We start from the raw sequence: 26,653 nt of genomic DNA on the forward strand, positions 1-26,653 counted from the left end.
CATTTGGATGTTTTGATCCATCTGTAAAACTATGAAATAATAATAATTGTAGTAGCCCTTTTCTAAATGTTCTTGAACCAAGTACCCAATGTTGAAATTCATCTCTGTCCACTCTCTCCTCTTTTCTAACATTTGAATGTTTTCCCTTTGGTTGTGGAAATATCCAGGGAGAAATGCTTTCTTATTAATATCCCATCCATAACCTTTACCAGAACATGATGAGTACTCCAAACAGTTTTGCAGATCATATAATGTTACATTTCCATTACGTCCTCCCTGAATTCTTATCCAGTATGTTAGTGAAAGCTTATTTCTCCTTTACTGTAATGTCAGTTCACTGGATTCAACAAGCAGAGCATTATTGGGTGTGGTCTTGATTGCTCCCAAACTAAGTCTGATTGAGCTAATACAGCTTAATGCTTAATACACCATGCATCTATAATCCAAAGTGACTCTCATCAAAGCCCTGTATATATCTGTATGTAATAATGCTTCTTCGGCAGCGGCTCTACTCCGAGTCTCTCACGGATGGCTGAACTTCTCACCCTATCTCTAAGGGAGACGCCAGTCACCCGTCTCATTTCGGCCGCTTGTACCCGTGATCTCGTTCTTTCGGTCATGACCCAGCCTTCATGACCATAGGTTAGGGTAGGAATGAAGATCGACCGGTAGATTGAGAGCTTTGCCTTCTGGCTCAGCTCTCTTTTCGTCACAACGGTGCGGTAAAGCCACTGGAGTACCACCCCCGCTGCTCCGATTCTCCGGCCAATCTCTCGCTCCATCGCCCCCTCACTCGCGAACAAGACCCCGAGGTACTTGAACTCCTTCACTTGGGGTAAGGGCTCATTCCCTACCCGGAGTAGGCAATCCACCGGTTTCCTGCTGAGAGCCATTGCCTCAGATTTGGAGGTGCTGATCCTCATCCCAACCGCTTCACACTCGGCTGCGAACCGATCCAGTGACTGTTGAAGGTCACAGACCGATGATGCCATAAGGACCACATCATCTACAAAGAGCAGCGATGAGATCCTCAGGCCACCGAACTGCAACCCCTCTCCTCCACGACTACGCCTAGATATCCCGTCCATGAAAATAACAAACAGGATTGGTGTTAAAGCGCAGCCCTGGCGGAGGCCAACATTCTCTGGGAACAAGTCCGACTTACTGCCAAGTATCCGGACACAACTCTCGCTTTGGGCGTACAGGGATTGGGTGGCCCTCAGAAGGGACCCCCTCACCCCATACTCCCGCAGCACCTCCCACAGTATCACCCGGGGGACCCGGTCATACGCCTTCTCCAGATCCACAAAACACATGTAGACCGGATGGGCGTACTCCCAGGCCCCCTCCAGGATCCTTGCAGGGCTCCATTCAGGGTCTCCAAGAAGGCCGAATACTCCGAACTTCTGTTTGGGGTATAGGCACAAACAACAGTCAGAGTTTTCCCCCCCATAACCCGAAGGCGTAGGGAGGCGACCCTCTCGTCCACCGGGGTGAACTCCACCGGGGTGAACTCCAACGTAGCGGCGCTCAGCCGGGGACTTGTGAGTATCCCCACACCCGCCCGACACCTCACACCTTGGGCAACTCCAGAGAAGAATAGAGTCCAACCCCTATCCAGGAGTACGGTTCCGGAGCCAAGACTGTGCGTAGAGGTAAGCCCCACCAGATCCAACTGGTAAGGTGATGGTTCCCGGAGAGGCTTATGACATGGATTGTACAAGTGTATTATTTTTATTGAATGTTGTGTTCACCTCTACAACTATGCATGCATACCCACTCTTCTATAAGCTCTCTTTAATGAATGTGACACACTTGATTATTTGTTCTATCCTGTCTGACTGAATTGCATCCTGCAATTACAAAATCTAGATGAGGTTTCCGCCATGTTTCTTAAATGCATATTATATCTGATTTAATCTGAAATGTATAAAGTTGAATAATCCTGCATATTAGGATACATTTATATGTAGTCTTGGACAATAATCAGGTTTGTACAACAGATGGCTTGATTCCTTACAAATGTAACTAACTTAATTACCTTTTAAGCATCTTTCAACTGTGCCTTGCTGGCCTGCAGTGTTTCCTGCATACATTAAATGTATCCCAATCAGTTCTGTTGAAGGACCATCTATCTATTTGACTCTATCAAATATTTCTAAATTTAAGGGGTTAGCCTACCTCCTACTTTGGTTTCTTTTTTAATTTCCTAAGAACAATTACTTAATTAACTGCCAAAATCAGATCTGCTGACATGTTGTGAAACATTACTTATTCGAGAGGAATGTATAGGTTTAATTTTTTACATACATTGGTTAATAAATATATATAATATGTCTGAGTTGAGCTGTATTTTCTGTCATTTCTAATAAACATTTGCCATATCCCAGCTTTATGTAATGACTTGAATGCATCATAAGACGTGTCTACTTTCCCAGCTTCATCTGCACTTCCTGCTTTCCCCGCAGAAGTGGGACTAAACAAAAACAAAATGCGATAGTTTAACTTCACTGATGAGCTGGGATCAATGACAGCGTTATTAACGCTTCTCGGCATATTCCAGTGACCGCTTATTTAAATGTCATATCTCTGTAGCTGCGGCGTGTGGCAGTAATATATAAAGAACCATGCAGTTCTCTCCCACCAATGGAGATTTCACGTTCGTCTCTTCGACAGAGGCTGAAGGTAGGCTAATGCCAGCAGAGTTCCACAGCTAGCAGGCCTGAAAAGAGCTAACTACGTACCAGTATAACGTTACGTGATTTGTTTAGGTTGTGTTAAATGAGTGAATTCACCCAAGTACATATTCAGACACTGTGCTATTCGACATAGTTAATTTACTCTACCTATTTAAATGTGCCAGTTGTCGTTTAGCTTTGCTTAATAATTTTGTTAGCCGACTGATACGTGTCGTTTACGAACGTAGCTAACAAACACATTGTAAAATTGGACACTTTATTTGATATTACTTACTGTCAAGGTTACGAGGCCATTAAAATAAGACTACGTTTTCCTTCAACTGTAGCTCTATGACGAAGCACAATAGTAAAATGGACCAAAATCTAACTTAAGTCCCACTCTTGTTTACACTGGTCACTCACCACCTCTTGTGGAAGAAACGAGTTCAATTAAATGGCCACATTATTTATATATAACTAAAACAGACTAAATACAACATAAAATAGACTCTATAAACTGAGAATAGAGACTAAAGATAAGACTAACATTTACTCAATATGCACTGAATATATCCAGTACAATGATAGTAATATACTGTAAGATAATTTAGTACATGTTTCCAAAAGCTATAGAGTAAGGTCCAGACTTGTCTTTGAATAATAAACATAATTAACTGTATAATGCACATATTCATAACATGAATTACGTACACCATGCATATACAGATGTATGTACAGGCAGAGGAGTCCCCTGTCTCGATACAGAGGAGACTTGTTGAACAGGGAGATGGCAGCTGGCAGGAATGACCTCCCATTGAAATGACTTGTCTCCAATGACTGTGCAGTATGCGTTCAGAGCTTCAACTAATGTTTACTTTTGTTATTAATTAAGCCGCTACTTCATATTTAAAAGCAGTGCTTGCCCCTCCCTCATTACAACCACCCTTTAGCAAGGCCCTGTCCAATGGAGCTGCTCATCGGCCAACAGATCAGACTGTGGTTGACCTGGACAGCTTCCAGGTGTGAATGTGATCAGGGTGTTCCCGTTAAAGGGACCATTGCTCTCAGTGAAACTCCCCCCTGAATAAATAAAACCTTTTTTAGTCTACAAAGCATGATAAAAATACTGACATATTCCCTCCTTAATGATCCAAGATGATTTCTTCAAATTGACTTTTTTTGTGTAAACGACAGTCCAAACCCAAAAATATTAAATTTACAGGGAAAGGCAGCAAATACTCAGGTTATCCAAATAGTTGACGATTCATTTTCTGATGATTAACTAATGGTTTCAGCTGGATGTTTAGGTGGATGTTTTTCTACTCTAAGTTTCAATTATGTTTACAAGGGACTGAGTGAGATGATTACTTCCTCAAAAAGGAATGTATAAGGTGAGAACTGATATTATGGGGTCTTGTGATAGTTGGATTTAAAAAAACTGACCTTCAGGTGGCACCTTTTAAGTTTGGTACCTTTTTAGCTAAATGCAGGGAAATGCTTTTTGATGCAGTATGTCAATACAGCTGTTAAACATTCATACGGTGTCTGGTATTTTTTCTAACATCCTAGTACTTTATGTATTTCTTGTGCCACACCAGTCATGAACAAACAAACGTGTTTTCCACAGAGCTCAGCGGCACCATCAGTTCCCCGGATATTAAGCTAAACATTGCCAGTGAGAGCGGTAAAGATCCATATGCCACCACCTTCCTGAGGCAGCGAGGCTATGGCTGGCTGCTGGAGGTGGAGGAGGATGACAGTGAAGAGAGCAAACCTCTTCTGTGAGTACAACTTGTGTCTTTTCTTTCTTTCAGATCTATATCTTTTTTTCAACAAGAGAATGCCTTTTGGTTATTCATCATCTGTTCCCAGCCAGTGAATCTGGCTGGATTCCACTCATGACAGCTCACACAAGCCTTTTAGTGGCTGCTCCAAACTTTCTACACAGGAATAACATTAGTGCATTCAAATTGATCATGCATCTCTAAAGGACAGGCTTACAGTGCACACTGGTAACAGCTGATAAGCTTTAATCAAGAGCAGATGCAGTGTTGTGGGATTATTCCTCGCATGTAGTTTGTTCGTCTTAACCACCAATTTCATTCACATCATGGCCTCACAGTTTTGAATATTATGGACATTTCTGTTGAACAGGCGTATTGAAAGGGAGGGCTGGGCAATTAATCAAAAAGTTATCAAAACCAACATTATGACGAATGCCATCCTATTTAAAGTCAAGTCAACATGTTTCAGTAAATTATTCCTTCATACAGGATGTCACCCTCCCCTGTAAGGCCCCTGAAAGTACAACAGCAAGTCTAACCCTGTAGACCTAACTACACCACTAGTCAGTGTGCAGTGTGGGAGAGCAGCATTGTTGAGAGCAGTGGCTGCATTCAGGATAGGCAGGTGCCAAAGAGGAACCAAGCAGAGTTCCTTGTTTGTTAGTTATTTTTACCAGCGGCTGAATATAATGACTAAACTAAAAGTTAGTTACAACTGTAGCCCAGAGCATTAGAGGAGTCTCCATTGTGTGCCCCACCGTGACACAAATGTTTAAGATAGTGTCACTACACACCCTAAAACATCCTACTGGTGAAATAATGAGATAACAGACACAATAAAGGTTTATTCAAATGTATTTATTTTATTACCTATTTATGTAGTCACAACATATTTCAGTATTTCCCCTACCATTGTCTTGGCAGGGCGCTGCGCTCCGCCAACGGAGCCCAGCGAGGTGTTTTGTTTTTTTCTCGAAAAAAAAAAAAAAATGTTTATTCACAAGTCACTTTTCACATTGACAGGTGCTCTTTTATTAAATAAACTAAACGTTTATGCTATTGATCTAATTTATCTGCACGTTTCAGTTTGTACTGTCTACTTTGCGCATTCACATTCTCTCCTTCGCTCCGTTTTGCGAAGGGCGGGGCTTCGCAGCTGACACACACACGTGCGCACACACTTACAGAGCGGAAGAAAGGAGAGGGGAGAACTAAATAGAAACCGCACCACGCACACAATCTCCCAGCGCCATGCACGCACGCACAATCAATTAAGAGGTCCACTGTGAAGAAACAGGTGTATTCAATAATACATTTATCGTCACTGAGGTAAATGTAACAATTCATTTTGATAGTGATGATGTCTCCCAGCCATATTAAAAGGTAATTCAACAGTGAATCATAGAGGACAGCTGAAGTCAGTCAGTGCTGAACCACTAAGCAAGCATGTTTCACTTTTATTTATTTATGCCACATCCCATTCAGCAACAGCACAGAAACCAAAATGTGGCTGATGTCAGATGTAGACTCAACTGACGGGCACATCTCTGAAGTCAATCTTGATGTTATCCTATTTGTTGTTTGTAAAACGATTTTATATATTGTCTTTTCTAGTCAGTGCAAACATTCTGTCATTATAATGTTGTCTTGTGTGTGTGTGTGTGAGAAGGGAGGAGCTGGACATCGACCTGAAGGACATCTACTACAAGATCCGATGTGTGCTGATGCCAATGCCATCACTAGGTTACAACCGGCAGGTGGTCAGAGACAACCCGGACTTCTGGGGCCCTCTAGCCGTGGTGCTGCTCTTCTCCATGATCTCCATCTATGGACAGTTCAGGGTGAGACGGACACAATGAACACCACTGTGTCATCTGCATTCATGAAACTGTTCAACTGCAGGAGCTTAACTACCTGTAACCTTGGGCGTCCCTTTATCTGGACTTTAAAAACACATTTCCACTGTTCAACTGGTACATTTTTGGATATACATCATAAAATGAAGCCTACAGCGAGACCAACTATAATAGGTAAACTTGTCATTGAGTTTCTAGTTGTTTCATGCTGGATCCTGGGCACTGCTCGGGGAGGAACAAGTCAGTTCCAGACCCAAAAGAGAACCCAGCATGCACATATAATAATCCTATATTGTTCTTTTATCTTGAATCACATTTAGAAATAGGCAACTGCACTTTGAAGACATCAGACTTATTTCAAAACATATTTGTGGAGCTGTTCTTTAGTACATATGGTCGATTATGTAGATCAGGGGTGGGGAACCTTTTTCCTATCAAGGGCCATTTTATTTTTTACAACATCCTTCGAGGGCCATACTAATTATTTAACTCATAATCTCTGCAATTTATTTAAAGACACAGCCCATTCATTTCACCTTTATGTCATGCTGTGCAAAAAAGTAACTTTATTATCCATGTATCTTTCTGTTTTATCAGAAATCCTTTATTAGTCCCACAACGGGGAAATGTATCTTGTCACAGCAAAAGAACATATGAAGTAAAAAGGCAGTACACAATAATTACATAGAATAAAAAATAATATAAGTACCAAGTAGTTGATATAAAATAAAGTAAATATTGCACATGGCAGTGATAATTGCACAGCAGTGGTGGAATAGTCTGTTCTTGGTGTGGTGGTCTACAGATCTATCTTTCCATGTTTGTATGTTCCACTCTGTAGAGAGCTGCTTGTTGGGCCAAACTCCGCCGAAGAGCGTTAACTTTATCCAAACGCACTCGTCCTTTCAGCTTGTGCAGTTCGGCATGTCTCATGGTGTAATGACTCGAGATTATTTTTCATCACCGCAAGCGCGTCCTCACAAACTAGACACACTGGCCTTTTACTTCCACATAGAAATAATCGTTCGTCCATTTCTCCTGGAAAGTGACATTCCGCATCCACCTTTCTATTTTACACTCTGCATGCTGCGTTCACTGATGTCAATGATGGTCTCCTTTAATATTGAACATGACGTGTCACGTGATGACATGTTCCGCTCGTGTTGTGTTCAAGGACCCTGACCTTGGCCAGGAAAAACAATCAATCGCCCATTTAAAATATTGCCGTCTAGTTTTTTTTTCTAGTGGATTTTACGAATTACATCGAGGGCCGGATCAAATGGTCTCGTGGGCCTTATATGGCCCGGAGGCCAGAGGTTCCCCACCCCTGTTGTAGATGGTATAGATGTCAGTATGATAAGTATGAGTATAAGTATAAGTATGATATGATGATGTCAGTGAATTGTCGTAGTAACTTCTCACAGTTTTCAGAAATTATGCTAAATTCTCAAAGCTTTTGTTTCGCAGGTCGTGTCTTGGATCATCACCATCTGGATATTTGGGTCACTAACAATCTTCCTGTTGGCTCGTGTTCTCGGTGGTGAGGTAAGCACAGCTGACACAGAGTTATCTCCTCAGTCAAGACTGGAACTTGTTCTTATGGAGCCCGTCCTTTTGAGCAGGTTTCCTTCGGCCAGGTTCTTGGAGTGATCGGATATTCCCTTCTTCCTCTCATCGTTATCGCTCCTCTGCTTTTGGTGATTGGAGGCTTTGAGGTGGTTTCTACACTAATCAAAGTGAGTCCACCATGTTGTATAAAAGTGAAGGGGTCTAAATACTTGCTAATTGCACTATGTGAGGACAAATGAATAAAGCCTGTATTTGGGATGAGATGATGATTACTGTTGGTAAAACACTTTTTAATAATCCAGAGCATGAGAAACTCAACTCACAATGTAAAATGTGTAAAAGCAACAACCTCCATGCTGTGAGTTATGTGGTTCATCTCAGTCTGAGATATTGATGAATAAAGGAAATGATACTTTCTTGTGTGTTCTGATCTTTCAGCTGTTCGGAGTGTTCTGGGCTGCTTACAGTGCTGCTTCACTGCTCGTCGGAGATGAATTTAAAACGAAGAAGCCCCTTCTCATATATCCCATTTTCCTTTTGTATATCTACTTCCTATCATTATATACTGGTGTCTGACTGGATGAGTTGACTCTTTGGACATTTTCATGGACATTGATCCTGAAGCATGGGGGGAGGGGGGATTTTTTTTAAAGTTGTTTATTTCTTTTTTAACATTCTAGACGGTGGGGATGTTGGGAATATATATCAATGTATATAGTTGTGTTCCTTTATGTCTTTGGTCAATAAAATGCATATGCTTTTACAGCTTCAGTATGCAGACTTCTCGTAAAACAGCAGAAAATAGTCAGTGTTCTATATTAATTGAATGTTTGATTTTTTTATTCTTTATCCCACTGAAGAATGTGGTGCCAAATACTCTCAGTGCATATGTTCATGCTGTAAGAAGAGTAGGACGGCACCACAAAGAAAGAGATTGTGGAGCATGTTTTTCATTGCTATGCACTGTAATGTACAGTGGGAAGTGTGCATTTTTGCTTTGCTTTTTGCAAAGACTTGTTTTCTTAATTTATGGATTTCAGCAGCAGCAGCAGAAGGTCGACAAAGGAAGTTCTAATATTTAAACCATTGTCTGCTAAATGTGGTGCCTTGTTTTCCCACCCCTGGCTCCCGTTTGTCAGCTGTTTAATATGGGAATATAATCATTTGATGATTAATTACAGTAAATTAATAGCTATTTGTCACTTAAACATCTGGTATTTTCTGATTTCATAATATACAGTATAAACGCAGCTGGCCACACTAATATAATAAACTGCTGTATTCTGCAACACCCAAATAATGGACTGGTTGGATTCACAAAAAACATTTCATTAAGAACATTAGTTTGTAATTAAGAGGTCAATTTAGGCTGCAAGACGCAATGACCTCACACCTTGTGCATGTTTAAGTGCCGCAGCCGTGGCGCTGTTACACGACTCCAGTAAAAAATGTTCATGAATATTGGACATTGCAGGAAGGACTTAAATGCCATTTCCATGGTGTCCACTGTATTGCGCTAGAGAGCATGTACTAATTGTACGTCATGTTCCTGTATATCAAGTGGAGACTACACTGTGACATGTAAATCTGATGATCTTTGTAAGGCTGACATCTTCTTGTCAGTAGGTGTACTATGACTATGATTCAATATGGCCGTGTAGTTGTCTTCAGACGTGGACTCTCATCCCGCATGTGAAATTTGGGGTAGATTGGACAATGTAAAGTTACAACAGCTTTGTGTGTCATGGCAAAACATGTTCCTTGCCTTGCCACAGCAACGCAGTTCCACGAAAAAAGACAAAAGCTTGAGGTTTTAAGATTCTGCTGACCAAGTTTGAGATAAATCTGTTTAATCCTACCTGTAAAGGGCCTAAAATGTTGGTTGTCACATGACCCATGACATCATTGTCCATGGTCACGACTATTCCTTTGCAATTTAGTGTCACATTAGTTGGAGGATTTTAACAACCAAATTTGAAACTAATTTGTTTAACCATATACCATCGTGAAATATGTCCAAAATGATGAGATCAATGTGGGTACCAAATTTCGTGAATATGGGAGCAACTTGGTTCCATGTGTCGTACGTTTTTAAGCAAACCAAGGGCTTAAAAAATGCGTAAGAAGGTTAAAAGTACTTAGAGGGCGCTATACAGCCGGCGAACCACGGCCATGTCCAATTATGACATTAAATCCAAATAATTTAACATGGGAGCAAAGTTTTGTGAGTTTTTGTTTGTCCTAAAGTACTCAACGGGGGTTTGATAAATTCTATTTAACACGCAAACCAAAATGGATGACTTACTGTGTTATGTTCTTAAAGATAAGAGCAATGATAGTTAAACATTTCGTGAACATCAAAGGAACTTTATCCCAATACTGGCGTGCGTTTCAGGGCGCTATGGAGCCAGCTGGCCAAGCCCTTCTAAGGATTCAGTAAATGATGGTCCCATTTAGAGTGAAATAGACGATAAAGCTGGGAATGCTTTAGGGCGTGGCTACGTTGTTATTGACAGGTGTTACCTTGGTGTTGACTGTTCTGAGTGTTGTTCCTGTTTCCGTCTTGTTCGAACTTATAACCTTTGACTAAAAATGTCTTATCCAACTTTCGGTTGTACTTAGCGCCACCCTTTTGTGTCAAAAGGGTGGAAAATGCCTAATTTGAAGCTTTAAAAGGGTAGTCCACAAACCAATAGGTGACGTCACGGTGACTGTCCACAGTCTATGCTCGAGCGAATAGCTGCGTCCCAATTCCATATACATAACATGCTCACAATGATAATGCACGATGTTAAACAAGTTGGCCTTTGTTTACAGTGTTTACCATCTTAAGCTGTGTCCAAAATCAATATTATGTAGTAAAACTATACGGTAGATAGTACTGCATACTTACCTTAATAAACTGTTTTGGTAGTTAATAAAAAAAAAAAAAATCAACATACTTTTTAAAAGTCTGAGAAAGCATCTCGAACGCTCTCGGTCGGGTTGCCTGGACGTCTGTTGTCCCTAAACACCCAATGAGTCCAGGATCGAACATTAAAGTGTCCAAGTCTGTGCATCAGAAAATGTATTTAAGAACTATCATTTTATAATAACAGGATACATTATGTGCGACATCAGACATCAGTCATACTGCAACTTTGGATCAATAGAGAATGCTTTTTTGGAGCTGTGTCACCACCACCCACAATTTGTTAAAGAAATTTGTCAGCTGTGAGCTGTTCCTCCATTTCTTTTGTGCATTGCATTGTGTGAGAATAGAGTCCATAAACAGCACATTCAAGAAATGCCCTTATTTGGTAATTATGCAGTGTGTTTTGAGTATAGGCTACTCTTTTTTGTTAAAAAAAAACTTAAAATGAGTAAGCAGTATGAATTTGATACACACCATCAGTTTAGTATGTTAGCATGCCAACATTTACTAACGAGCACTAAACACAAACAGCTGAGGCTGAATACTTTAACGATTAATTTACACACATAAGAACGAAAAATACAAATATGACAAAAGTGTTAAAAGGCATAGTCAAGGATTAATAGCAGCAATATCCAACACTGCAAAGGTTGTAAAAAAGTGTGTGTGTGTGTGTGTATATATATACAGTATATACTGTATATATAAAAGGTCAAACTTCATGTGTTTTACATACAGGTGATCTAAAATGCATTCCCAATAGCAGAGTAAACTATTTATAGAGGACATGTGGAATCGTTAACCATCTTAAATACTTTTAAGGACTTAAGTATTAAGATGTACTCAGTGTGCTCAACAAGGGCATCCCATGCAGTACATTCAAAACAGCCTCTAAGGGCCTCAATGTTATTCTCTGACCAGACTTTAAATGTTTTAGTAATAGGTTTTCCTATCTGAATAACTGTTAACTGGTATACAGGAGCAATAGAAGCAGAGATGTGGTCAGTGGTACCAAGGCCCGGCAGGAGTAAAGATCTGCATGCTGTTCTGAACAGAACAGTAACAAGTGTTTTGTAAAGTATTTGTTGAGTCTCGTAGGGCAGTCAATGTACTGATTATGTAAAACACCATCCACCAGACAGTGGTTGAAGTCGCCCAGTGGAAACTTAGTCTGTCTTGTTAATCATGTCCAATATAATTTTGATGCATTGTTTACATTTGTGCGGGCGTGGGTGTACACTACAGTATATGCAAGTTGCAGAAATTCTCTTGGTAAATAATGTGGGTGAAAAGACACACAAACGCCACCCCCTTTCTGCTTGCCAGTAATCCAGTATTCTTGTCTGGGTCGAGTGTACAAAAGCCTTCAATATACAGATGCCTCTGTGAAGGCCATGATACACGTGTTCCTATAGTCTTGCAATTAGACATTCCCCTGTAGTTCATTCAATTTACTACGCAATGAGCGCACATTTCAAGGCAAGGGTTTTCTTCTTGTGGTGTTCTTCAGCTGTCTCAATCTGCTTTTCTTTCCTCTCTTGCTCTTAGTTTGCTTGTTTGTGTGCACTGTGCTCAGCTTATTTCTACAGAGTATCTCTGACTGTATATTGCAGTCTGTCTTGACGCCTCCAGTTCCCCTGTATTGCAAACTGAGAATAAAGTCCCTGTCTGTAGCTTTGTTCCATGGTTTTGGCCAAGAAGAATATGTGCAAACATACAATGCACAGTGAGAAGTAGTTTGTCGACATTTATTGTCTTTGGTTTAAAGGTTCAATGTGTAAGATATAACATTTAAACTTAATACATTAAAAAAAATCATTATCAAAGAGGTAACAGTGTTGACATTATGTGTTGCAGAGATAGGCTATCTACTTAAGTTAACATGCTGACAGCTAGCACCACGCCCTCCAGTCTGTAATACCACTTGTTCCTCTGGAGGTGATAGTGAGTCAGTGTAGCTCCAGTCTGCCCTCAGTACAGAAGTGCAGCTGTCAGACTCTGGCAGACTCAGGGCATGACAACATTACATCCATGACCCCTGCAGTTTTTGATAGTTTGTTTTGATTACATTTAAAAGTGTCAGAAGTGAGAAAAGGACTCGCAGGAGGATGCTCCGCGGAGAGTAGAGCATGCAGCAGCTGGGAGACAGACAGATCTTCAGTTAGCAGTTAGCAAACAGCTCTAATTCTGCCGACTCCCCATCTGATCGTCAAACTTTCTGCTGCTGCAGTTACTCATGTTAGACCCAGCGCTGCATCAGCTGGGACTCCCCGGTCTCTGCCGCCAACATACAAACTATCAAAACATACGTTACATGGAGCGTACAGTCCACAGTCCATCCATCCATCGTCTACCGCTTATCCGGAATCGGGTCGCGGGGGCAGCAGCTCCAGTAAGGAACCCCAATCTTCCCTTCTCCGGGCCACATCCTCCAGCTCCGACTGGGGGATCCTGAGGCGTTCCCAGGCCAGTGAGGAGATATAATCTCTCCACCGAGTCCTGGGTCTTCCCCGGGGTCTCCTCCCAGCTGGACGTGCCTGGAACACCTCCCTAGGGAGGCGCCCAGGTGGCATCCTTACTAGATGCCCGAACCACCTCAACTGGCTCCTTTCAACGTAAAGGAGCAGCGGCTCTACTCCGAGTCTCTCACGGATGGCTGAGCTTCTCACCCTATCTCTAAGGGAGACGCCAGCCACCCATCTGAGAAAACCCATTTCGGCCGCTTGTACCCGTGATCTCGTTCTTTCGGTCATGACCCAGCCTTCATGACCATAGGTGAGGGTAGGAACGAAGATCGACCGGTAGATTGAGAGCTTTGCCTTCTGGCTCAGCTCTCTTTTCGTCACAACGGTGCGGTAAAGTGACTGTAATACCGCCCCCGCTGCTCCGATTCTCCGGCCAATCTCTCGCTCCATTGTCCCCTCACTCGCGAACAAGACCCCGAGGTACTTGAACTCCTTCACTTGGGGTAATGGCTCATTCCCTACCCGGAGTAGGCAATCCACCGGTTTCCTGCTGAGAGCCATGGCCTCAGATTTGGAGGTGCTGATCCTCATCCCAACCGCTTCACACTCGGCTGCGAACCGATCCAGTGACTGTTGAAGGTCACAGACCGATGATGCCATAAGGACCACATCATCTGCAAAGAGCAGCGATGAGATCCTCAGGTCACCGAACTGCAACCCCTCTCCTCCACGACTACGCCTCGATATCCTATCCATGAAAATCACGAACAGGATTGGTGATAAAGCGCAGCCCTGGCGGAGGCCAACATTCACGGGAAACGAGTCCGACTTACTGCCGAGTATCCGGACACAACTCTCGCTTTGGGCGTACAGGGATTGGATGGCCCTCAAAAGTGACCCCCTCACCCCATACTCCCGCAGCACCTCCCACAGTATCACCCTGGGGACCCGGTCATACACCTTCTCCAGATCCACAAAACACATGTAGGATGGGCGTACTCCCAGGCCCCCTCCAGGATCCTTGCGAGAGTGAAGAGTTGGTCCGTTGTTCCACGACCAGGACGGAATCCGCATTGTTCGTCTTCAATCAGAGGTTCGACTACCGGCCGAACCCTCCTTTCCAGTACCTTGGAGTAGACTTTACCAGGGAGGCTGAGAAGTGTGATACCCCTGTAGTTGGCACACACTCTCTGGTCCCCCTTTTTAAATAGGGGAACCACCACCCCGGTCTGCCAACCCCTAGGCACTGTCCCAGACTTCCACGCAATGTTGACGAGGCGTGTCAACCAAGACAGCCCCTCAACACCCAAAGCCTTCAGCATTTCTGGACGGGTCTCATCAACCCCTGCGGCTTTGCCACTGTGGAGTTGTTTGACTACCTCAGTGACTTCCATCAGGGAAATTGACGATGATCCCCCATCAGCTTCCAGCTCTGCCTCAACCATAGAGGGCGTGTTAGTCGGATTCAGGAGTTCCTCAAAGTGCTCCTTCCACCGGCCGATAACCTTCTCAGTTGAAGTCAGCAGGGTCCCACCCTTGCTGTACACAGCTTGGATGGTTCCTCGCATCATCCTCCTGAGGTGCCGGATGGTTTTCCACAGTGACACACAGATATATGAGCTCCATGAGAAGATTCTAAAATAGAGTTAGATTATTTAGACTCAGAGTTTCAGCAGTCTGGTCTATGACTGACAGAGGAGTCAAATACAGAGTATCAACACTAGAAGAGGGTGATGTACAGCTGTAGAAAACAGTATTAAGACTACACTAAAACAGTGGTCTTCACTATTTTTTACGTGAGAGCCACATTGATAGGACAAAGTCAATAGGAGAGCCACTTTTACCGCAAAGTATGAAAAGCTACATCTAGTCATAAAAAGCACGTCTGTTTATTAATCTGTCATCCCACCCAGAACATACAATATGCAATGCAGCCAAACAATGCATTCAATAAAAGCAGGATTATCTTAATACTGGGATGATGTTGTCAAACTCTGCAAAGAATATTTCTGCTGAAGCCAAAAAGCAGTGTTTCACAATGTTTGAGTCTGAGAAGGTTTTTTTGCCCGAGACAAAATCCATGCGATCTCAAAAGATGCCTCATTTAATCGTACAGCTGTATTAGTTGTCCTATGTACGAGCCTTTGTTGTCCAGAGACAGAAGAAGAAAGCTGCTCTATTTTTGTTTTTGTTTTACTAATTTCTCTTCCAGGTGCGTAAGTTTCGTTGAATTTTGGATGCGTTGTTTAGAAATGCGGCTCCAAATGACTTCTCTTGAAACCAGAGCGGGTCTGTTTACACATTAAGCACAAAGGGTTCAACTCGTGGAGGACAAATAAAAATTCCTCTGTCCACTTGTCTTGAAATTTCCTATTCTCGTTTTGTATGGCTCGTACCTTTCTTTTTTTAACGGGAGCAGCTGTTGTCTGTCCACAAACCACATCTCCAGCATCTTCCGCTCGATTCTGCTGTGGTTTGATGTTCCAAAGACAAATCTTAATTTTCCTCGTTTGTCACGGTTTGTTTCTGTCTCAACAGACTCCAAATCATTCAAAACTCGGCTGCCCGGATCATTATCCGCAGTAAATCGTCTGACCACATCACCCCCATCCTCGATCCAACTTCACTGGCTCCCTGTTCAGCACCAGATTGATTACAAAAACCTTCTGCTCACATACAAAGCCCTCAACAACCAATCTCTCAAACCTCCTCCAGGAATACACCCCCTCCCGCACCCTGCGCTCATCCTCAACCGGACTCCTGCCTGTCCCCACCTCCCGCCTTAGCACCATGGGAGCCAGGGCTTTTAGCTGCACCGCGCCCAGGCTCTGGAATTCTCTGCCTCCACACATCAAACAGTCTGACTCCATTACGACTTTCAAATCCCACCTGTTTAAACTGGCCTACTCACTCTAAAACACAATCAACTTGTTATAACAGATCCTCCTTTCACTCCGTCACTCCACACTCTGTCGTGTCTGTTTTATCTATGTCGGTTTGACTCATTTGTTTTCCGTCTTTGTTTTAGCTGTTTTAACTTTTAAATGCACTTGTAAGGCAACCTTAGGTGTCCTGAAAGGCGCCTCTAAATAAAATGTATGATTATTATTATTATTATTGTACGTCTGTAGAAACACACGCAAACTAGCATGTAATGGTGAAACGAGTCGACCAGAGCCAAGCTAACGCGAGTATGAAGTGCCAGGTTGGTCGTAGTATCCTCCAATTTAAATGTTAAAATTTAGCGATATAAATATATTTTTAGCAAATGTCCATATTCATAAGCATGCTTATGTTATGAGAAGTAAATAAACTCCTGATTGTATTGTGTCACATTTAATGATTATCACATGTACTCGTACACCTCAATCAAAATGTATTATGTATTGTGTCACATTTAATGATTATCACATGTACTCGTCCACCTCAATCTAAATGTATTATTGCACAACATGTATTTCTGCACAAATGTATAATGAACACTATTTAGTTATGAATGTGAAGCACTGTAGGTTCTCTTCAAAGAGTTTCAGGTCCACCTCCATCTCGCCACATACAAGACGGCCCACCAAGGGGCATAACCGCGCCAACATGGACCAATGAGGGACGACGACACCCTTCTGTAGAGAATATAGCAAAATGTTTATGATGTTTTTGTACCACTTTTCACTTGTACCAACAGACAGCTAACTGGCTCTTCATTGATTCGGACTGTGGACTTGGTGTGTGAAAGTGTCCTCGGCTGAGGGTATTTTTTGACATTGCTGTCACCATCACTTTAAATAAATAAGTATCTTGATCAACTAGAAGTTTACTGGATTCAATTGAAAGACTATCTTAGCGCCCTTTGGGCTTAAAAACCCAACAAAAACCTGGTGACCCCGACGTGATGATCTGAAAGTTCTGGACACGAGGGCGACTGGAAGAGAAGCCAGAGGAGTGCGTTCAATGATATTTACAACAGGCCTGACAAACGATAAGGTGAGCAAACCTGTTATAAACGAAATTGCAATAGTTTATTGTAGAACAATAGTACTTGTAAATGTCAAAGAACACACTCTGAACGCTGTCTCATAAAATATACTATCCATGCTGTTTGCATATTGATGAAGTGATGGTGACAAAGTTTTGAAAAATACCATATGAAACTGTGCACAGAAAAGGTTTTAAAAAGTGACACCGGTGTAAGAAATAAGGTTAAGAAATAAGGTTAAGAAATAAGGTTTTCGAGTAGCGCTCGATTTGATAGTGTAAAGTTAAAATATCAAGTCTTTGGGAAAATAAAGCGCAGTCTGAGTGACTGGTGGTGTCTGCAGGAGGAAAAGACCAAAGCGGCCTGTTCTGGCTAAAAAGAGAGAGCCTTAACAGTGAATATTTTGATGTGACTGCGTGGAGGAGGTTGACGAATTCCCCATTGTCTCACTATATATTTATTCATCTTCCGTAGACGACCATAGACACATAGTTTAAAGTAAGTAAGCATTTTGAAGTGGTTTAAAAGATCGCGGAATTCGGCTGTGTGAGAGAAGAGTGACCTTCTCTTAGCGGGGGCTATAAAAACTCTATTTAATCCAACGATAACGGCATAGAACGAGTGTTAATGCAGTGTGGTTTGGAAACTATATGTTGATGAATGTGTGTGTGAGTTGTTGAAAAGCAATGTTGTTTGTAAGTGAATGAATTGAGGCGTTAAAGTCAAGCTATTTTAGAGCTAACGTCTATACAGCTCCAGGCGCCCGCCTGAAGCTAACGTGGAGCTAACACTTGTTTGGGGTTACATTTACGCTTGTAGCGGAAGATTTAACCGTGCAAACTGACTGTTTGACTATCGATAGATAAAGGGGAATCACGGGAAGGTGTTGGTGTTATTAAAAGTTGAAAAAAGTCTCACCAGAAGGAACTAGTTGGTACGAGTGCTTAACAAGGCCGGCAGCTCGAGCATGTAAAAACGCCAAGAAGCTGTTCGACTTTCGAAAGCACCTCGGAACAAACAGAACCTTGAGTCTCACGCTGATAACATTTGGGGTTGGGCATTACAACAAAGAGTTTGTGTATTGATAAAAAGTAACGAATACAAGGTTCCGGCTCCAGGGAATGTACTCCTACGACGGAGTGTGCTCGCTGTAACAGTAGCTCCATTGATTCGATTCCATTTCCTGTTTTTGTAATACAGTAAGTTCTCCACTAGGAGTTCCAAAGGGACAAAGCCGCAAGAAAATTTGTAGTTTCATTGATTTGACTTGTAGTCCATTTCTTGTTTCTGTAATTCCGTAAGTCCTCCACAAGGAGTAAAAAAGAAAATTTGTAGTTTCATTGAATTGACTTGTAGTCCATTTCCTGTTTTTGTATTTCCGTAAGTTCTCCACAAGGAGTAAAAAGTTTTTTGGTTTCCGGTACCATTGACCTTTGACCGAGTACACTCAAGTTGAACTTTGACCCTCTTGTTGTAGACATATGCCTCCATCTGGTGGACAAAATTGAATTTACACCCAAAATTCAAATAACTACTAAGAGTTATAATTATAATAATTGTCACAAATTGCCCATTAGAGAAAAAGGTTGAATAAGTCCTGCCTTTGATTTACATTTTATGGTTTTGATTTCCATGTTTCCTTTTTATTTCTGATTCCAGATTTAAACTTAGGAAATTTACACTTCCAATTTTTATTTTCTATTTCAGATTTAAACATAAACATTTTTTTTTATTATTTCATTTCTATTTTAGATTTAAAACGTAAACATTTTTATTTTATTTTCATTTCTATTTTAGATTTAAAACGTAAACAATTTTTGATTTTATTTCTATTTTAGATTTAAAAAACGTAAACATTTTTTGCTTTTCATTTTATTTCTCGCTCAATTAATTTTTGAACTTTAAACATTTTTTATTCCTAATTTTTATTTTCATTTTGCACTCAATTTATTTGAATTTTGAGTATCTCCACTGACTGAACAACATTTGAGGAATTTCAAATTTTCAACATGATGGATCCATCTGAAAGCTCAAAGCAAGTCAAGGTTGTGTCCACAGTACAGTACAAAGAACAAATGTACCAACGATTGGATGTCTGCACCAAACCGAGTGAAAGAAAGAAGGTTCGAGCAAAGACAGAAAAGCTACTACTCGCATGGCAAGAAAAAGGATTGTTTCCAACTGATGATCAACCAGGTCCAAGTGAGGACCAAAGAAGGGCAGTTTACGAATTTGAAAATGGCGAATATCAACAAAAGATGGCAACATGGGAGAAGACAGGAGAAAAACAAAGATTTGGAGCTGTAAAGACAGCCGCATTGAAAGCTGCAAACAGAAAATCCAGAGCTATGCATCTCCTCCTACTCTTCAAGAACATACCTCAGACCGCACCTGAGACAATTTGTGTAATCAGGGAAGCAAAAGAAGAAGAAAAAGGCACCAAACATGAAGAAACTAGACCTATCCAGCCTACACCTCAACTCTACCCAGATTTGACACAAGTGTCCGCCCCTCCAGCATATGCACCCAGTCACAATCCTGTTAATCCCACTCCAATACAGGCACCCATGATGGGCATAAAGGGAGGATGTCTGGAAGTTGAGGAGGGAGAAACAGAGAAACGACTAGAGCACCTGTTGAAACATGTCCAACTACTCGAGGAAAAATTAGAGGAAAAGCTACTCAACGCCCACTCTCCCTCTCATTCTGCTCACCCTGCTCCAAATCCACATAAAGAGGTACTACGCACCCCAGATTCATACTCAGTTTCCCATGATTACACCATTTCAAACAAACAGCAAATACTGGTAGCTGAAGCAGTACGAATGGATGAAAGACGCAAAGACGATGCAATACCAAGGGGAGAAATCATCAAACATGATGGTACACGCCATAGAACGGGCTATGACAGCCTGGAAAAACTGGAGGAAGAAGCAACAAGCAAAGAGGGACCTGAGTATGAAGAAGATAAAACTGATGAGGATGAAGAAGAATTTGAACAAGCTGAAAGAAGCTCAAGGAATTCTGAAAGGAGTCTCAGCACGATTTCCCCAGAAGAAAAGAGTGACTTCAAGACATACTTTGTAGAAGGACGACTGAAGATGAAAGAACAGTCAATTTCGACTAGGACCAGAAATAAGATGGAAGAGCAAAGAGCAGCACAACAGATGCCACTCATGGCAACACCAGGAGGACCCATGATATACCACGCTTGGAGTCATCGTGATTTGGAGAGTTTGGCGGCCAAATTGCCTCCCCTCACCTCAGGAGCACAGAAATGGATTAATGAATTTGAGAAATACACAGCAGGAGATCGTGTGTGTGTGGGAGACTTGAGGACTCTCATGGGCAGACTGGAAGGAAAAAAGACGATGCTAGACATGGATCTCATCGCTGGATGCAATAACGAGGACGATGAAAAATCCTTCAATCCTCACAGGAATCATTACTGGGATGCTATGAGAGACGCTTTTCCCACCACCCGCAGCATAACAGCAGTGACAGGCCTAAAGAAAGGAAATGATGAAGACATGCATGCTTTCCTGAAAAGAAGCGAAGGTGTCTGGTTAGACAGCACTGGAGAAAGACATGACATCTCTCTATCATGTACCATGTTGTGGAGACATGCAGTGATAAAGGCCCTATCTACTCATGTCCAAAACTGTCTGAAGAGTGTGGTGGGACTAGACTCAATGCCTAATGCACTTTGGAGAGAGCACCTTGTACATCATGACGAGCAACACAGGCAGACAGAAGTGCAGAAGGAAGAAGAACATCTGACAATCACCAGAAGATTGGCAAAGGCTCAAATGGCTGAGAAAGACACTGAGGCTTCAAGAAATAAGAAAGATAAGAGACAGATGTTAATGGGACAGTACGATACTGGAGAATTCCCAGAAACAACAATACAGACTCATACACAGCAACAAGTTCCTCAGAATGGACCTCCATGGCAAGTACCAAACAGAGGAGCATGGAGAGGGGGTAACAACCGCTACAGAAATTATGAAAGAGCTCCGCCACAGGGATGCTTTAATTGTGGAAGCGCATCTCACTGGGTCAAAGATTGCCACCAGTATGGGCAACAAGGAGGAGGAAACCCCTACCAAGGAGGAGGAAACCCCTACCAAGGAGGAGGAAACCCCTACCAAGGAAGAGGAGGATTCCCTAACAGTAGAGGAGGAGGATATCCCACCTATGGAAGAGGAGGAAGAGGACAGCAAGGTCCTGCAGGAGGAAGAGGACAGCAAAGTTTTGGTAGAGGAAGAGGAAGAAATCCTCCCAACACTCACCAAATGCCACTCTCTGCATGGGAACATTCCCAGAAATGGGATGGTTCCTCACAATGAAGATGCCCAGAGGATCCAACTGCAGGTGAAGCTATTCCAGCTCAGAATGAACCAATGGTCACCTGTACGATAGAAGGAGAAAAAATGGAACTGATGGTGGACACAGGAGCAACAGCGTCCTGTATAACTTCCTTGAAAGGAAAAACACCACCTCTCTCTACAAAGACCCTTCGAACCGTTGGATACTCGGGAAGAACAGAAGAACAAAAGTATACCATACCATTGGTCACTGTACTTGGTAAACAATCCCTGCTACACCCTTTCCTCTTCTCCCCAAAGTGTCCTGTAAACCTGATGGGTAGAGACCTGCTGGTTAAAACTGGAGCACGAATTCTATGTTCCAGTGATGGACTGACTCTACAGTTTCCTGGACAAATACCTCTGCATGGACAGTATCAAACAGATCAAAGGATCTTGGTGATGACATCAAGCCCCACCCAAGACATTGAAGAAACTACCACAACAGTGTATTGGAGCCGCCTGTTGACAGAAGGTCAAGACACTCCAGGAGTCCAGAAGACTTACATGGAATGGAAGCCTTGGATCAACACATTAGCTCCATATGGACCTCCACTTGATCCTTTACACTGCACCTATAACTACTTGCGTCAACCTGACGAAGAGTATCAACAAGCCTGGGAGGAAGAAAGAAACATGACAAAGGAGCAAATAGAAGTCAAGGACATCTACGTGGGACCTCAAGGTGTAGCTGCATTCTGTGCTCTCACTAAAGAACAACTGCAATGGTATGCATTATCAGCTGAAGCAGTGCCATATATCACACTGGCATTGGCAGTAGGATCTGAAGCAAGGTCCCTAGGTCCCATGATAAAGAGAGCCATGTCAATCAACTGGCTCCCAACCAATATTGCCTGCGTATGGAGAGCAGAAGATGAGACTGTGGAAAATCACTCACCACAGTATGGATGTTGGCATCTTGGAAGAACAAGAATTGGAAAGAGACCATGGAAGAGAACACACCAACCATCCTGACACAGAAGAAACACTCAAAGATATCCCATCATATTTGTGGACAACTGGAGACTATGATGTAGGTTTTGTGCCTCATCATGAGGTCTCAGTGACTCTCAAAACAGAACAATCATCATGTTGGTTACTGCAATATAACCTAAAAAGAGAGCAGGTTGAAGGAATAGGAGCAACAATCAATGGACTCCTAGAAGCTGGCGTAATCAGACACTCAAACTCCATCTGGAACACACCCATTTTACCAGTCCCAAAAGCTGGCAACAAAGGCTGGAGAATGGTTCATGATCTAAGAAAAATCAACTCTGCTACAGTGTCACAAAATATACCTGTTCCAGACCCATATGTGGCACTTCAAAATCTCAATCCTGAACACAAATACTTCACAGTCATAGATCTGGCTAATGCTTTCTTTTGTCTACCATTGGACCCTGAAGTACAAGACATATTTTCTTTCACATATAAAGGACAGAAATACACCTACAACAGAATGCCACAAGGCTACAAAGACAGCCCAGGACTGTTCAATCAAGCTCTGAAAAAAGACTTAAGCAGCTTACAACTGCCACCAGGTGTAACTCTGATACAGTACGTTGATGATTTGCTGCTCGCAGGCACTACTGCTGAATCCTGCCTGGAAGCCACAGCAAATCTCCTTACACTACTTGCAGAAGCAGGATACAAAGTCAAGAAAGAAAAAACTCAAGTTGCAAGAAGATCAGTCACTTTCTTGGGAAGACTCATTTCTGCAAACAGCCTGACTCTAACCAATGCACAAAGGACCTCAATCCTATCACATGGAAAACCAAAGACAGTACAACACATGTTGGCATTTCTTGGATTGACGGGTTACAGTAGGACTCATGTACCAGATTATGGAAATCTGACTCAACCACTCAGAGACATGCTCTCAGAAGCAGGAAACAGAAACCTCACTGCTGAGCTCATCTGGACTACAGAAGGCGAAGAAGCTTTCACTAAGACTAAACAAGCCTTGGGACAAGCTGCACATCTATGCTCCCCAGACTACAATGATGATTTTCATTTGAATGTTTCTGAAACAGGAGGGATGGTAAATGGAGTCCTGTTTCAGAAAAAAGGGGGAGAAAGACATGTACTGATGTACCACAGCTCAAAATTGGACAATGTTGAACAAGGACAAACAGGTTGTACAAGACACCTGGCTGCTCTAGCAAGACAATTCAAAAGACTGCACACGTGGTGATGTGCCACCCTCTCAAAGTAAACACTACACATGGTGTAGTGGCGTTTCTAAACTCACAAGCGTTCACTTTTTCTCCAGTTAGAAAAGTAAAGATAGAAGAAACACTAACTAAGCCCCACATCACATATGTGGCAGGGACAATCAACATGGCAACAGGACTGAATTCAGAAAACCATGACCCACATGACTGTGCATTTGTCTCACAACAAGATCTTAAAATTAGATCAGATTTGGAAACCGAACCATTGAATAATCCAGATAAAATTCTATACAGTGATGGCTGCTGCTACAAAGGAGATGAAGGAAATGTAGCTTCCTATGCTGTAGTGCAACAAAGTGGAGAAAACACACAAACTTTGGAAGCACACATCATTCCACAGCCAGCCTCTGCACAACTTGCAGAAATAGCCGCGTTAACACAAGCATTGAAACACGGAGAAGGCCAGAGAATAAATGTATACACAGACTCTGCTTATGCATATGGCGCTGTCCATATTGACGGCCCCCAGTGGATGAGAAGAGGTTTCCTGACTTCATCCAAAAATCCTGTCAAACATGCTGAAGCATTAAGAGCCCTACTGAAAGCGGCACTGCTGCCATCACATGTTGCTATAATGAAATGCAAAGGTCATCAGAAAACTGATACAGCAGTGGCAAAAGGAAATGATGCAGCAGACAAGGCAAAGAAAGTAGCAGGCGGCTACACTCAGCAAATGATTTGTTTGAACAGTGAAAATCAAGAGCAACTCACTTTGGACAGCATCAAAGAAATGCAAGCACAAGCAGGAGTCTATGAGCATAATCAATGGGCTCATAAGGGAGCCACCAAGACTGAAGGAATCTGGAGAGCTCATGATGGCAGACTCGTGGCACCAGCTAAACTATGTCACCTGTTGATCAAACAAGCCCATGGCCCCACGCATGTTGGAAAACTAAGAACAACAAGGGACATAGAGGTAGAATGGTGGCACCCATTTATGAAAGAGATGGTTGAAAACTTTGTAACAGAATGTGATACCTGTTGTAAATTTAACAATAAAAGAACATACAAGTGTCCTATGGGTCGTTTTCCAGTGCCAGATGCACCATTCAAAGAGATATGTATTGACTATACAGACATGGGAGCAGAAAATGTGGTAAGAGGGTACAGATATGTTTTGGTAATGGTCGATCGTTTCACTAAGTGGATTGAAGCAATTCCCTGCAAAAAAGAAGATGCCAATTCTGTAATCAAATGGTTAAAAAATGAACTCATACCAAGGTATGGAGTTCCACGTTGCATACGATCAGATAATGGGACACACTTCACAAGCCATAAGCTTGAAGAAGTAGAAAAGTATTTTGGCATAACACACAAATTTGGGTCAGTATATCATCCGGCATCACAGGGTTTGGTAGAACGAGCTAATCAAACACTCAAAAGAAAACTTGCTAAAGTATGTTATGGTAACAAGTTAAAGTGGGTAGATGCCCTACCTTTGGCACTCATGTCAATGAGATCCTCACAAAGCAGTCAAACACATGTGTCTCCACATGAACTGTTAACCGGTAGACCAATGCCTGGCCCTCCACGCGAAGGAGGGCACGGTCCTGTATTAGATCTATGGCAGATTGAGGCAGATGAATATGTCAAGGCTTTGGCTAAAATTATCGAAGTTTTGTCTACACAGGTGGAAGCAGCAGCAGAAAAACCTGACGAACCACCAGAGACTCCTGTTGGACCAGGTGATTGGGTAAGGGTCAAGGTCCACAAAAGAAAGTGGTCTGAACCTAGGTGGACTGGACCGTGGGAGGTGACAGAACGTACTTCACACGCGCTCCGGGTAAAAGGTAAAACAGGAGCTAATTGGCACCACCTCACACATTGTGTACCTGCACTGGCGCCTTCTCGCTGTTTAGCAGAAGTTAGTCAAGATTTGAACCTGCTGGAACAAAACAGTACTGACTAATTAATTTGTGAATCTAGAATCAGCACCAGAGGATAAATTGTCCTTAGATTAATCTAAGTTTCACTTGTCACAATTATTTGTTTGTCCGTCTAAGTGAGCAGAAAGCAGATAAAACCAGTTAAAAATGCCACCAATAAAAGACAAAAAAGTGGAGGTAATAGTGTACCAGAAAATCTCTCCATGGGGAGACCCTCGGATGATAGTTGGGTTAGCACTGCTCACAATTGTTATAATGCTCCCCTTGACACTGAGTGTAGGAAGTAAGGAACCAAGCAATAGAGTAGCTAATCTTTGCCCAAATGAAGCTTACTACACACCAGACAATCTGACAACTAAACAAATCCAAGATGTGACTGAACGATTCCCTAATGAGATTGCACCCCCTAACACAATACTAACGAGTGAGACACATGAGAAGCATGAAAAACAACGAAGCCGTAGATATTAAGGACGGTGGGATTACCGTTACAGTAGAGAGAGACAAGATCACCTCGTTTGAATTTGATGTAAACACCATGATGTCTGCTAATGGCTTCAAATGGAACACACAATGCGATTCCAACAAAGCCAAGTATCTGTGTAAGCCTCCCTGTCATTATCCCGATGTGTTTGCACACTCAAACGGGGGATGGATTAATCTAGACCACCCCTTGGTTGAAAAATGGAGAATCATTAAACGAAGCCCATGTGAATGTGGTGAAAGAGAACCACCTAATCCTAATCCTGATCCAAGAACTCTGCCCGGTAATGTGCATCCGACAAATTGTAACCCCGTGGTCATCACAGTCTTCCACCCTGAACTCTCTGATTCTGGCCTGTACTATTTAGGGATATCAAAGAATCCCAAAGACCCACTGTTCATGTTTTGGTTGAAGGTAATAGAGCCAAACTTAATCCCTCTTGA

The 26,653-nt window shown here is 42.3% G+C and overlaps 1 protein-coding gene across 1 annotated transcript; it reads left to right on the forward strand.

Moving 5' to 3' along the window:
- Positions 1-2,424: 2,424 nt before the first annotated feature.
- Positions 2,425-9,184, forward strand: yipf4 (Yip1 domain family, member 4). The gene is made up of 6 exons (XM_029450383.1): positions 2,425-2,685; positions 4,306-4,459; positions 6,132-6,303; positions 7,786-7,863; positions 7,941-8,054; positions 8,326-9,184. Exons 1-6 carry the CDS (start codon positions 2,628-2,630, stop codon positions 8,461-8,463), a joined length of 714 nt encoding a protein of 237 aa, XP_029306243.1. The 5' UTR covers positions 2,425-2,627; the 3' UTR covers positions 8,464-9,184.
- The last annotated feature ends 17,469 nt before the right edge of the window (positions 9,185-26,653 follow it).

This window comes from Cottoperca gobio, chromosome 15 (genome assembly GCF_900634415.1).
Source record: "Cottoperca gobio chromosome 15, fCotGob3.1, whole genome shotgun sequence".
Lineage (NCBI taxonomy): Eukaryota > Metazoa > Chordata > Actinopteri > Perciformes > Bovichtidae > Cottoperca > Cottoperca gobio.